The 13149-nt window shown below is 42.7% G+C and overlaps 2 protein-coding genes across 5 annotated transcripts; one reads left to right on the top strand and one right to left on the bottom strand.

Annotated features, from left to right (window-relative positions):
• The first annotated feature begins 174 nt into the window (after positions 1-174).
• LOC106572341 (diphosphoinositol polyphosphate phosphohydrolase 1) lies at positions 175-6535 on the top strand. Of its 3 annotated transcripts, none has more exons than XM_014146378.2 (5): positions 175-642; positions 1945-2055; positions 2878-2940; positions 3095-3179; positions 3403-6535. In XM_014146378.2, the coding sequence occupies exons 1-5, from the start codon at positions 544-546 to the stop codon at positions 3600-3602; spliced, it is 558 nt and encodes a 185-aa protein (XP_014001853.1). In that variant the 5' UTR covers positions 175-543; the 3' UTR covers positions 3603-6535. The 3 variants fall into 3 exon arrangements, with proteins under 3 accessions (XP_014001853.1, XP_014001857.1, XP_014001856.1); XM_014146382.2 differs by having other exon boundaries at positions 176-642; positions 1945-2043; positions 2896-2940; XM_014146381.2 differs by having other exon boundaries at positions 194-642; positions 2896-2940.
• Positions 6536-6696: 161 nt separating this feature from the next.
• LOC106572342 (40S ribosomal protein S10) lies at positions 6697-12955 on the bottom strand. 2 transcript variants are annotated; one of them, XM_014146384.2, is made up of 7 exons: positions 12728-12815; positions 12048-12194; positions 11240-11389; positions 10880-11054; positions 7125-7211; positions 6899-6954; positions 6697-6791 (listed from the first exon to the last, which is right to left on the bottom strand). In XM_014146384.2, exons 3-7 carry the CDS (start codon positions 11387-11389, stop codon positions 6744-6746), a joined length of 516 nt encoding a protein of 171 aa, XP_014001859.1. In that variant the 5' UTR covers positions 12048-12194; positions 12728-12815; the 3' UTR covers positions 6697-6743. The 2 variants fall into 2 exon arrangements, with proteins under 2 accessions (XP_014001859.1, XP_014001858.1); XM_014146383.2 differs by lacking the exon at positions 12048-12194 and having other exon boundaries at positions 12728-12955.
• Positions 12956-13149: the final 194 nt, after the last annotated feature.

Here is a 13149-nt window from a genome sequence, read left to right as displayed (position 1 = left end):
ACTACAGACCCTGGTTCGATTCCAGGCTGTATCACAACCAGCCGTGATTGGGAGTCCCACAGGGCTGCGCACAATTGGCCCAGCGTCGTCCTGGTTAGGCCGTCATTGTAAATAAGAATTTGTTCTTAACTGACTTATCTAGTTAAATAAAATAAAGGAGGCACCTAGGTGCGCAGTCTAAGAAGGCGGATGATGGAGAGGGGCTAGGGGGAAGCCGGGTGTGGCTCCTGGACTCAGAATACAATACAAACCAGGTAAAACTAGACCAACCAGAAACATCACAACTGCGCTTATTCTCAAATATTGAAACGTGAATACCGAAATGTGTAGCCTATGCTACGTTTGACTATTCTATCTCCGGTGGTGCGTAATTTACGCAGCTTTTTAATAATGGCGTCTGTACGAGAGATGCGACCAGGTCTTCAAAAATGAAGCGGAGAAGAAGTCTATTCTAGAAATTGAGACTTATACAGGGTTTCAGTAAGTGGGCTGTGAACGTCTTCCAGTGATTTTGTTCACTTTTTTCTTTTTTGAGACCCCGAAATGATGAAGATCAAATCGAATCAAACGCGGACATATGACGGGGATGGCTACAAGAAGCGCGCCGCCTGTCTGTGCTTCAGAAACGAGAGTGAGGAGGAGGTAAGTCCGAGGCTGGAGTGGTGTGGTGGAACGGGCCTTGTGAATAAACAGTTTGCCACGTTGCCAGCAGATAGTCTGGGGGTAGCGATTCCGAATGAAGAGAAGAGGGCGAGTTGTCAACGAAAGGCATATATTTGGTGGCGAGAAGGCCTAAATAGAATTGATGGCAACAACATGGTTGCCATGTTTTTGTGTCAAAAACTATTTCAATTCTCAAACTGACATTAACCGTAGACGCCTAGACTAAATATAATATAATTGTATTTCCCCAGAGTTGTCAGTGAGTTTATGCAATGCAGTTTCCATTTAGTTTTGGGCCATTGCAACAAATTCTGCAATGTGTGCATATCATCAAAGGAGTGGGCCAACAAAAAATGTAAGGCATGGCGCAAATGCTTCCATGACATGGCTTATGCAAATAGAGTACCACAGTATGAGTCATAATACCCATAAAACCTAGTGGTCAAACAAGGAAATGGTTCCAATCGTTTTTCCACCATTAATTTATCCCAAATGGGATTTTAGAAACACTTAAAATAAGGGCTGTGTTTCGTGTATGCTTACCCTTGTGTGACGTTTTGATGATAAACATGTAAATCTCTCGGACAAGGTGATATGTATCAATATATTCGTCTGTGTCCCCCCCCCCCCAAAAAAATGAACCGCTAATTAGCTGCTAATGTGGCTATCACAAAGAACTGCAAATGTCATGATGACCTGGGTGAGACTGCCCAATGAAGGCAAAAATAAAAATCTATGGATTAACTATCTAATGTTAGCTAAATGTAGTCATGAAGAAATTGGCTACATTTCTTAAATTTACATTTCTGTGAACTGTCTTGTGCAATATTTAAATTGACACAATACCTGTTAGCAAAGGTGGCAGCTGGAGATGACTTGCAGGGATTTGTAGTCTTGCTTGATGTCTACTTTGATGCTAATTGGAATTTTCGAATCTGAGAGTAAATGTAGCTGAAGTATATTGATAAAAGTCACCTTGTCTGAGAGAGATTTGCCTGGTTATCAAAACATCATGCCAGGGTAATCCTACATGAAACGCAGCCCTTATTTTAAGTGTTTCTAAAATTCCCTATGAGAAAATGAAAGGTGGAAAATTATTGGAACCATTTCCCTGTTTGACTGCTAGGTTTTTTGTGGGTATTATAACACCTGGGGGCTCAAGTGCTTGATTTCTCTTATATGCCTATATTAGTGCTCAAGTAATGGTATTCAATTAGAGCAACTCAATCTTGTGAAGGTAGGGGCATATTATCTGAATTTCAATAACTGTCAATCATACAGGTGTTGTTGGTGAGTAGTATCCGGCATCCAGGCAAGTGGATCGTCCCTGGTGGAGGGATGGAGCCGGAGGAAGAGCCCAATGTTGCTGCTGTTCGAGAGGTGTGTGAAGAGGTAGGCTGAATTACTTGTCAACTTGACTTGTGCATTCAGAGTTTTTATTAAGCAAGGAGCTCATGGGAAGTATAATTTCACTTTTGCACAGGTGGCCTTTAAATGGTTTGGTATAGGCTTATTAATCTGATCCGATTTCCCCCAAAATCCTGTCCCTCAGCAACATTTTCTAGAAGGGTTACGCTCATACTAAAGTGTTGCCTAAAGCTCTTAAGGAGGGTATATAACGTATTTGACTTCTCCCTAACTGAAGTTAGTGTTTTCTCTTATAACAAATGGGATCTTCCTGTCATTTTAAGTTTATTGCTTTTCCATTAAGTGTATTCAGCCTCTTTTGTGAGTTCCTTGTGATTGATATTGAGCTCATTTGTCAGTGAAACACAATCTGATGTATTGTTGTCTTTGCCAAATGTTCTTGCAGGATTTGGGGGTTTTGTGAGTGTACCAAGTTTATACCCGTTACCTTGGCAGCCCTTATTTCAAGCCTGAAAAATCTATGCGTTCTTTGAGTCTAGATGTTCCTCTATGGAAGCTATGGAGTAAATGGGGATGGAGGAGCCTCTTGATTGAGAGTCCATGTTTATAAATAGAGAAACTGTAACCTGAAGAAGAAAGTACTACGATGACGCCATGTTAATAGGAACTGATCTCTCCCTCTCCTTCATGACCATACACAACCATGGCCTCCCCCCACCCCGTGACTGAAAATGGCATCAATTCTCAGAATCCCCAGGTCTCATCGGGTGAAAATGCAAAAACATTATCACAAGTGTCCAGCTTTTACTAAGAATAATGATTTTATCTGCTGTTTCATTCCCACTGGCCATGTTGTCTTTCCAGGCTGGTGTCAAGGGGACATTGGGGCGTCTACTAGGAATTTTCGAGGTGAGCTGAAAAAGTTGAAGATTTTACATAATGCCATTTTTTTCATGTCTGTGTGGTTGTCTTTAAACTTTGGGTGGGAGTAACTGCTCATTTATTTCCACTGTTTGCCTCCTAACCTTGAGCACTGAGAATTTCTCGATTTACTCTTACTCAGAACACAGACAGGAAGCACAGAACATATGTCTATGTCCTCATCGTTACAGAGATGTTGGAAGACTGGGAGGACTCTGTGAATATTGGTATGTTGTTTTTGTGGTTTGTGAAAGCTATGTTGACTGGACAATCATTTTTATTATCAAATTGATTCATTGACACATGGATTAGCCAGTAGATCCTACTACTATTGTAGATTCTTCATAGTCATGTTTCATCCCTGAGTTAATCTAGACTAAACCTGTTTTTTTGTTGTTTTTTTTTGCCCCCTTCCTGACTCCCCTTTGGTCTTTATCCCTCTGTTGACAGGGAGAAAAAGGGAATGGTTTAATACTCAGGATGCCAGAAGAGTGTTGCAGTGCCACAAGCCTGTGCAGGCCTCGTACTTTGAGGCCCTACAACAGGGCAGCCTGAGCAGCAACGGGACACCCCTGGTGACCATGATAGGGGGAGAAGAGCACTCCCCTACCTACAATATCAACCAGAGCTCCAGATCGAGTATAAGATAACTAAAACACAGAAACTCCTGGAGACTTCTCCACATCTTTTACCTGCTTCTTTTTCTTACTTAATCCTGCTCCTACTACCTTTTTTTTTTACCTTCAAAATATCAACAGAAATGTTTGCCTTGCCAGCCTTCTTGTGCCAGAGTGGAGGTACAGACTTGACAAGTGTTGGGCGAAGAAGATATAACACTTTGTAATTTGAATGTTTTTTTTGTTGCTTTTTACTAGTGATTGCATGAGATATTCCCAAACTCTTGTCCTCCTTTACCTCGGTTCCTCTCTCATAAATCTGAGGTTTGATGAATGAAACTTTCTGCTTTGGCGACGTAAAGTATTGGTATTGAATGTGTTTACAGAAGAAAACAGGCTTTCCATGGTCTTGTTTTGCTAACACTACTTGAAGTTGCCACACCCCTTTTTATATGGCATTCATAAGAATGACAACCTCTCACCATATACCGTGACAGATCATTAGTGTAATACCTACTCCCAACTGTGTTAAGAGTTATAAAGTATGACAGTCTATTTCAGTGTGACATTTTCTATTGTTATTTTTTTTTCATATTTCCTAATCCCTTAAGAATGAATGGCTTTAGGTTAGATAGGCTTGTGGGAAAGTTTCTTGTTTTGCATGTGTGGTAAAGCTACATGGGTGTGTCTTGTGTGACGCAATCTGTAGGAATGGAATTATCTGGTACAAACAGTCTCCCTTTGTATTACATTGTGAAGGTAGCACAAGCGTTTGGTGTTTTGAAAGAGAAGCTTTGATTAGGGGCTGACAAGAAAAACTACTCCCACAGTAGCTTGGGCCTTTAACCACACTGGGGCACATCTAACCAGAACATTGAAATCTAAGTAATCTGCTGTCTCACATCTTGTCAGTCTATTTCAGACTATGAAGATGATTTATTGATTGGTTTTATAATTCAATGACCAGAAAGACAGAATTGTGCATGTTATCTGATCCTCAGGGGAAAGGAACAAGGACCCAGACCAGTCTTTTGAATCTGGTTGTGTATCAGGAGGTGGGGAGTGATGTCGTTGTTTGTGCTTGAATAGTAAGGCTAATTTAAAATGGCACTAGGAAGATTATGCCACTGCTGCAAAACATGTGGACCCCACTCTAGACCCCACTCATTGATGTTATGGTTTCCACTTTATTCGATAATCTTATCAATTTACTTTGTTAATATTCATATTTATTTTCCTATGTTATCATGGTGATTGATTGCAGATGGACATTTATCAGTCTGTACTTATAGCCTTTCTGTGTGTGTATTGTGTAAGTTGAGGGCTGATTGGTGTGTATTTGCGTGTGTGACTATGGCTGCATTTAGACAGGCAGTCCAATTCTGATATTTGTTTTCCACTAATTGGTCTTTTGACCAGTCACAGATCTTTTTCAGAGCTGATCTGATTGGTCAAAAGACCAATTAGTGGAAAAAGATCAGAATTGGGCTGTCTGTCAAAATGCAGCCAGTGTGTGATGCAGGAAAAGAGGTTGCACAACCTGAGATGCAATGCCAAGGTAAATCACCTGCACGTTGGTGAGTACATTTACACTCGTGATTTCATCAATTCTAAATTGTATTCCTAACAAATGTTTACACTGTGATGTAGTTCTGCATTTTCCCTTAAATTAACACTGGACTTGTTTTTTGTCAGTGAGATTTGTTTTTTTTGTTTCTTTAAAAATACTTTAACAGGTCTTAATATATTATGTCTACTTTTGGTATGTTCATTGGTTGTTCAAATTAATCATTTAAATATTTTAAAAGCCGTATTTCTGACGAATGGATGGATGCCGAGTCTCAGAACCATAGTGATTCTGGCCTTGTCAGGACTTGGGAACAAATAACTGGGATTGGTAGATATGTTAATGAGCTATAGTCTGTCAATGCAGAGAGCAAACTCTGCTACTGACCCTGGAGTTTGGTACTGTAGTTTGCTCGTCTCCCTGGCCCACAAATGAATGTGTAGATTCTTCTTCGCTCACACTTGTCATCTTGTAGTTGCTAGCTGGTTTTGATGAAGTACTTACTCCTGAGACCTCTGTGATAAACAGCTCAAAACCCTGATGGGCTAGGTATGTGATTGTTTCAGGCCCCCCAAGTTACCCTGCCAAGAACAAACAATGTAAGGTGTCATGTTGTCCATGGTGTGAGAAACTGACTGGCTCTGGCAGAACAGCTTGTGCCACTGAGCATTTAGGCAAGAATTTGAATATTCTTGCTGAGCTGCATTGGTCAAAATGTACACATTGACCCAACTGATCTGGTACAAAGAGCTGTTCAGTTTTCAGCCTCCTTTTGTTCATCTTTGAACTGTCTCTTGCCAATGTTTAATGCCTATCATGTGGAGTTTTGGTTCCTTTCAACATTGACCCTGAACATAAGAATGTGATGTTTGCATGTGAACTGCATTTTAATATCTTTTGACTACTTGCCTATGGCACATGTAAAAATAGAAAGGGTTAGGCCTAAAGTCATAATATCGCACCAGGACGTAATGACATACATGGCTTTATTTCCCCACTATAGGGCCAGTAGGAATTTCATTATTTTCCTCAGTATGCCCATGTCTGAGGCCTGTCATGAGGTTGTGCCATCTACTGGCTATGGGTAATCTAACCAGGTGATGGTAGTTATCGCAGTGTTTCCCCCATTCATAATTACTTCAGTTTAATGGTAAGGTTAAGGGTCTTAACAGGATAAATCAAATGAGGAAATATTTCTTGAAGACTGGTGTTCAGAAATTTTGTCATTACATGCAATGGTCCAATCAGGCAAATCAGACAGGCATTTGTTCAATTGGCCTTGCAATTAAATGGCTAAACATCTCCATGTTGTCAACTCAGATTTCTTCAATGGGTACAAAGTGTAAGCCTGAATGTAAAATGAATTGTGCCAATTAATAAAAACACCAGTATTTCAGTGTTCTCTTTTCTTTGGGTTTCTTTCAGCTGATGGAGCAATATGTTGGTAAACTAACCTACTTTGTAGGTGGTAATGACTAAGCTTACTTTCAAATTCAAGTGTATACATCATGATAATGATTCACTGACGTCTCATGCAATTAAAGTCATGACACATTGGTGTAATCTCAATCACCTATTATTATTATACTGTACAAGAACAGTCTGCTTTACTCCTGTGGTGGTTGCTGTCCTCTGCCACGTCCAAAACCGCCTCTCTGCAACACAAAGTTGGTATGTTTTCGGTCCTTGAAGATCTCTATTGGGCTACAATATAGCATGGCACCCATCCTTGATTCAAATGCTTGGAAAAGTATTTACTTACAAATTGGAACTCAGTAGCTGCACCAGCACCTGCTTCAGCCTTCTTGTCTGCACCAGCTAAAAGGACAAAGTATGATCATCAGACAAGTAAAGAATTAGGTAACTTTCATTCAGATTACCATGTGTTGCAACGTAGGTTAGCCACCATGGCAAATATTGGTATTGGCCCAATGTTTCCATATTGACGCATGCTTATCGAACATAAAACAGGTGATTTGGGTACTCACGTGGTGCAACAGAACGTCTGTAGTTGTCTCGGTCTCCTCCTTCACGGTTAAACCTGGCTGGCCTCTCAGCTCTCTCACCCTCCATACCTGAAACAGGAGGACATTTTACACTACTCATCTCCATACAACAGGCATAACACCTGCAATGTTCACCACACTATACATCCATGAAGGAAACATGCTAAGTAAAGGAATCAGTCAACCCTCTATTACTGATTGGAAGTTAAAAAAAAAGTCCTCACTGTCAACTGTTTATTTTCAGCAAACTTAACATGTGTAAATATTTGTATGAACATAAGATTCAACTGAGAAATAAACTGAACAAGTTCCATAGACATGTGACTAACAGAAATTGAATAATGTGTCCCAGAACAAAGGGGGGGGGGGTCAAAAGTAAAAGTATCTGGTGTGGCCACCAGCTGCATTAAGTACTGCAGTGTATCTCATGGACTGCACCATATTTGCCAGTTCTTGCGGTGAGATGTTACCCCACCAAAGTACCTGCAAGTTCCCGGACATTTATGGCCCAAGCCCTCACCCTCAGATCCAACAGGTCCCAGACATGCTCAATGGGATTGAGATTGGGCTTTTCGCTGGCCCTGGCAGAACACTGACATCCCTATCTTGCAGAAAATCACACACAAAATGAGCAGTATGGCTGGTGGCATTGTCATGCTGGAGGGTCATGTCAGGATGAGCCTGCAGGAAGGCTACCACATGAGGGAGGAGGATGTCTTCCCTGTAACGCACAGCGTTGAGATTGCCTGCAATGACAACAAGCTCAGTCCGATGACGCTGTGACACAACGCCCCTAGACCATGACGGACCCTCCACCTCCAACTCGATCCCGCTCCAGAGTACAGGCCTCGGTATAACGCTCATTCCTTCGACGATAAACACGAATCCGACCATCACCCCTGATGAGACAAAACCGCGACCCGTCAGTGAAGAGCACTTTTTGCCAGTCCTGTCTGGTCCAGTAACAGTGGAGTGGGTTTGTGCCCATAGGCGACGTTGTTGCCGGTGATGTCTGGTGAGGACCTGCCTTACAACAGGCCTACAAGCCCTCAGTCCAGCCTCTCTTAGCCTATTGCGGACAGTCTGAGCACTGAAATCAAATCAAATTTTATTGGTCACATACACATGGTTAGCAGATGTTAATGCGAGTGTAGCGAAATGCTTGTGCTTCTAGTTCCGACCGTGCAGTAATATCTAACAATTTCACAACAACTATCTTATACACACGTGTAAAGGAATGAATAAGAATATGTACATATTAATATGGATGAGTGATGGCCAAACGGCATGGCAAGATGCAGTAGATGGTATAATATATACATATGAGATGAGTAATGTAGGGTATGTAAACATTATATAAAGTGGCATTGTTTAAAGTGACTATTGATACATTTATTACATCCAATTTTTAATTATTAAAGAGGCCCTAGATTTGAGTCAGTATGTTGGCAGCAGCCACTCAATGTTAGTGATGGCTGTTTAACAGTCTGGCCTTGAGATTGAAAAACAGCTTCTCTCTCTCGGTCCCAGCTTTGATGCACCTGTACTGACCTCGCCTTCTGGATGATAGCGGGGTGAACAGGCAGTGACTCAGGTGGTTGTTGTCCTTGATGTTCTTTTTGGCCTTCCTGTGACATCGGGTGGTATAGGTGTCCTGGAGGGCAGGTAGTTTGCCCCCGGTGATGCGTTGTGTAGACCTCACTACCCTCTGGAGAGCCTTACGGTTTTGGGCGGAGCAGTTGCCGTACCAGGCTGTGATACAGCCAGACAGGATGCTCTCGATTGCGCATCTGTAAAAGTTTGTTTTTGGTGACAAGCCAACATTTTTTCAGCCTCCTGAGGTTGAAGAGGCGCTGTTGTGCCTTCTTCACCACGCTGTCTGTGTGGGTGGACCATTTCAGTTTGTCTGTGATATGTACACCGAGGAACTTACCTTTCCACCTTCTCCACTACTGTCCCGTCGATGTGGATAGGGGGGTGCTCCCTCTGCTGTTTCCTGAAGTCCACGATCGTCTCCTTTGTTTTGTTGACATTGAGTGTGAGGTTATTTTCCTGACACCACACTCTGAGGGCCCTCACCTCCTCCCTGTAGGCCATCTCGTCATTGTTGGTAATCAAGCCTACCGCTGTAGTGTCATCTGCAAACTTGATGATTGAGTTGGAGGCGTGCATAGCCACGCAGTCATGGGTGAACAGGGAGTACAGGAGAGGGCTGAGAACGCACCCTTGTGGGGCCCCAGTGTTGAGGATCAGCGGGGTGGAGATGTTGTTTCCTACCCTCACCACCTGGGGGCGGCCCGTCAAAGTCCAGGACCCAGTTGCACAGGTTGGGGTCGAGACCCAGGGTCTCAAGCTTAATGACAAGTTTGGAGGGTACTATGGTGTTAAATGCTGAGCTGTAATCGATGAACAGCATTCTTACATAGGTATTCCTCTTGTCCAGATGGGTTAGGGCAGTGTGATTGCGTCGTCTGTGTACCTATTGGGGCGGTAAGCAAATTGGAGCGGGTCTAGGGTGTCAGGTAGGGTGGAGGTGATATGATCATTGACTAGTTTCTCAAATCACTTCATAATGACGGAAGTGAGCGCTACGGTGCGATAGTCGTTTAGCTCAGTTATCTTTAGCTTTCTTGGGAACAGGAACAATGGTGGCCCTCTTGAAGCATGTGGGAACAGTAGACTGGGATAGGGATTGATTGAATATGTCCGTAAACACACCAGCCAGCTGGTCTGCGCATGCTCTGAGGACGCGGCTAGGGATGCCATCTGGGCCGGCAGCCTCGCAAAGGTTAACTGATGGAGGGATTGTGCGTTCCTGGTGTAACTCGGACAGTTGTTGTTGCCATCCTGTACCTGTCCCGCAGGTGTGATGTTCGGATGTACCGATCCTGTGCATGTGTTGTTACACGTGGTCTACCACTGCGAGGATGATCAGCTGTCCGTCCTGTAGCGCCGTCTTAGGCGTCTCACAGTACAGACATCGCAATTTATTGCCCTGGTCACATCTGCAGTCCTCATGCCTCCTTGCAGCATGCCAAAGGCATGTTCACGCAGATGGGCCTTTTCACAATTGGAAAAAGGTCAAAGGCAATTGAGGAGTGGCGGAGAGGGCAAGTGGATGAAAATGCGCTTGTATAAAATGAGACTCCTCTAATCACGCGTCAGACAAATTACATTTACAGGTTGGAATCCCAAAATAAATGTATAAAGTGATAAACATTTGGCTAGTTATGCAATACATTTTATAGATTTAAATAGCGTATTGTTTTTAAATGTTTGCATGCTTTTCACCTTCAAGAAAACAAAAGCAGATTCAAAGGTTGTGGCAGATTTGAAAACTCTTCCACAAAGGACTCTGGTAGGATACAGTTGTGCTTCCTTGCCAAAAGGAGGCTATCGGAATGGAGAACAGTCTTCCGTTTGCCTAATAACGAATTGACACCTGCCGCATTCAAAACTGGGAACTCGAAAATCTCCAACTTTAGTGCGTTCAAAACAACTTGGAACCAAGGGGAAAAAAACAAGCTCCGACTGGGAAAAATGGTCATCCAACTGGGGCCTCTTTCTTGAACTCCGTCTTTCCGACCTGAAGATCACTGACATGACTTCGTATTTTTCTGAGTTCCCAGTTGTTTTGAATGTGGAAACTCTCCTCAACCACTTATCGGTTTCCGGGTCATGGAGGAAAGACTTTTTCCCCAAATGAGAAAAGGCCACAGTCATGATATGCAGCCTACCTTTAGGCCTGGGCCGAGCGGTCTCAGGGCGCATCTGGCGACGCAGAGTGGCAGGAACAATCTCTGGGGGCAGATGCAGGAAGTCCCTCAGGTACTGGATGCCCTCATTGGTCAGGTACCAGTAGAAGTGGCGCCAGGCAAACTGCTCCTTCACATACCCAGTTGACTTCAAAGACTGCAGAGGGAGGGTCACATTCAGTTGGACATTTTACCAACTAACCAGTATAATTTTTTTACAGCTACAATACTGGGTGTCAAAGACAAATTTCCCCTTAGGGACAATAAAGTTGATCCTATCCTGGTTTCATTTTCAATCATGTGACACTATATGAGGCACCAGAATAGAGTACAAAATCTAACCTGCATGGCCTTCATAACGTGAAGGTTGGGCACATTCTTATCGGCCAGCTCCGGGTGCTTAGCCAGATGCACATCCTTTTTTGCCACCATCACTCCCTCCTTGAAGAGGAGCTCGTAGATGGCTATACGATTCTTCTTGGGCATCAGCATCTGGAGGGGCGGAGAAATACATGGCCGTCAGCTGTTTAACTACGCTCAAGTTTACGTTACATGCAAGAAAGGTCAACAGGCATCAGCTGTGCTGTTGAGACTTCCTCCATGGCGTGTAAGATAATGGTCATATGGCAGCTAAAGATACTTGGAATGCTGGCTACCTCAACTGAATTGACCCACAGGGTGAATCAAATAAATGTCTGATTCTGGGTGTGTATCCAAAAATGCAGGATTTGTAGTTAGCTAGCTGACTAAACTACACAGCGAAGGAAGTTTCTGATGACTCCAACAGTGGAGCAGAGACCAGGCTTTGTGGAATCTATCTCCAACTACATCGATTTGCCCAATGTCAATACTTACAAAATGTGTAATTATGAATCACCTACCATGTCATGTGCCCATGTTTGTCCTCTGAAGCAGCTTGCTGAAATCCATACTTTTTCAATAAACAATCAAATACAACTGACTGCTAATTTCTGTTGCTATAAGATGACAACTCAGCTCAAATGCCAATTGAATCTCAACAAGGACAGTCTTGTAGTTCATGAACGTTTATTGAAAAAGTATGGATGTCAGCTAATAAAGGCATGCAACTACAGATAAACATCTGTACAAGGTTTATTAAGCGTTCCATAATTATTTTTTAAATATTGACCTTGGGCGAATCATGTAGTCAGAAGATTCCACAAAGCCTGCTGCCTGGTCTCGGTTGGACATCGGGAACTTCCTTCACCATGAGCGAGTTCAGTCCGCTAGTAGTGAGCTAGCTAACACTAACTAGCCGGCAGCAAACACTTCTAACCTAAAATTGACCACATAGAAGAGATTAACCAAATATGGCAGAAAGGTTGAACACTTGTCAGTGTCTCTTAATCATGGCAAGTATGCCTAGTTAGCTAACTGGTAGTTACAACTAACTAGTTAACTACTCGCTTTGCTAACGTTACCCAACTAGCTAGCTACATAATGCCTGGGTCCCTATAACACTTTTTTTAAACATCAGACACAATGTTTAAGGCATACACCGATATAGGCGATAACGTTACAATTAGCTTGTTATAAAACCAAGACTATGCTAAATTGTATTATTGTATCAGTGGAACGAATACAGCAGGGCAAGCCAACTAGCTAGCAGCCGCCATGCATAGTTATAAGTAGTGCAGCTAACGCTTTAGTATTCGTAAGACAGTCATTAAGGGCCATAAAATAACATTTAAGCGTAAATGTTAGACTGTTCCAAGAAGCACAATTCAGACACTACTTTCAGTTATGACAACGCCATGTCTCATGATGTTTGGGATCATACAGGATGATTAAAGTAAGCTGCTTTTGTACCTTGAATGCGTGTTTTGAGACCGGAGACGGAGAGACCGATGCATGCGTATTGATGTGATTTTATGCAGCACAGCCATGATAAATGAAAACATCCCTGATTATCGAACTGTCAATGCATTATTCAACATTCATATATTTTTGTGCAGGTGTGCCTATGGCATTTTGTTTGGGTGTTATGGTTGTCTATATTTTACATTTATTTTTCAGCCAGGTACAGGACAAGGAGGGAGGGAGGGAGCGAGGGATACTGAGAGCTGTGGTGACGTCACATCAGTAGCATCAGCAGCACTCATGATTAGGCTACATTTCATAGGAAATTAATTATGTAATGTACTTTATGATATTAGCAAATATCGAAATGCCTGTTGTGAGTGGACAACCGGAATACCAGCCTGATCAGCTTTTGCCAAGGCAATGATAAG

The sequence above is a fragment of the Salmo salar genome, chromosome ssa15, assembly GCF_905237065.1.
Source record: "Salmo salar chromosome ssa15, Ssal_v3.1, whole genome shotgun sequence".
NCBI classification, from domain to species: Eukaryota; Metazoa; Chordata; class Actinopteri; order Salmoniformes; family Salmonidae; genus Salmo; species Salmo salar.
This window is presented reverse-complemented; position numbering and strand designations above follow the sequence as displayed.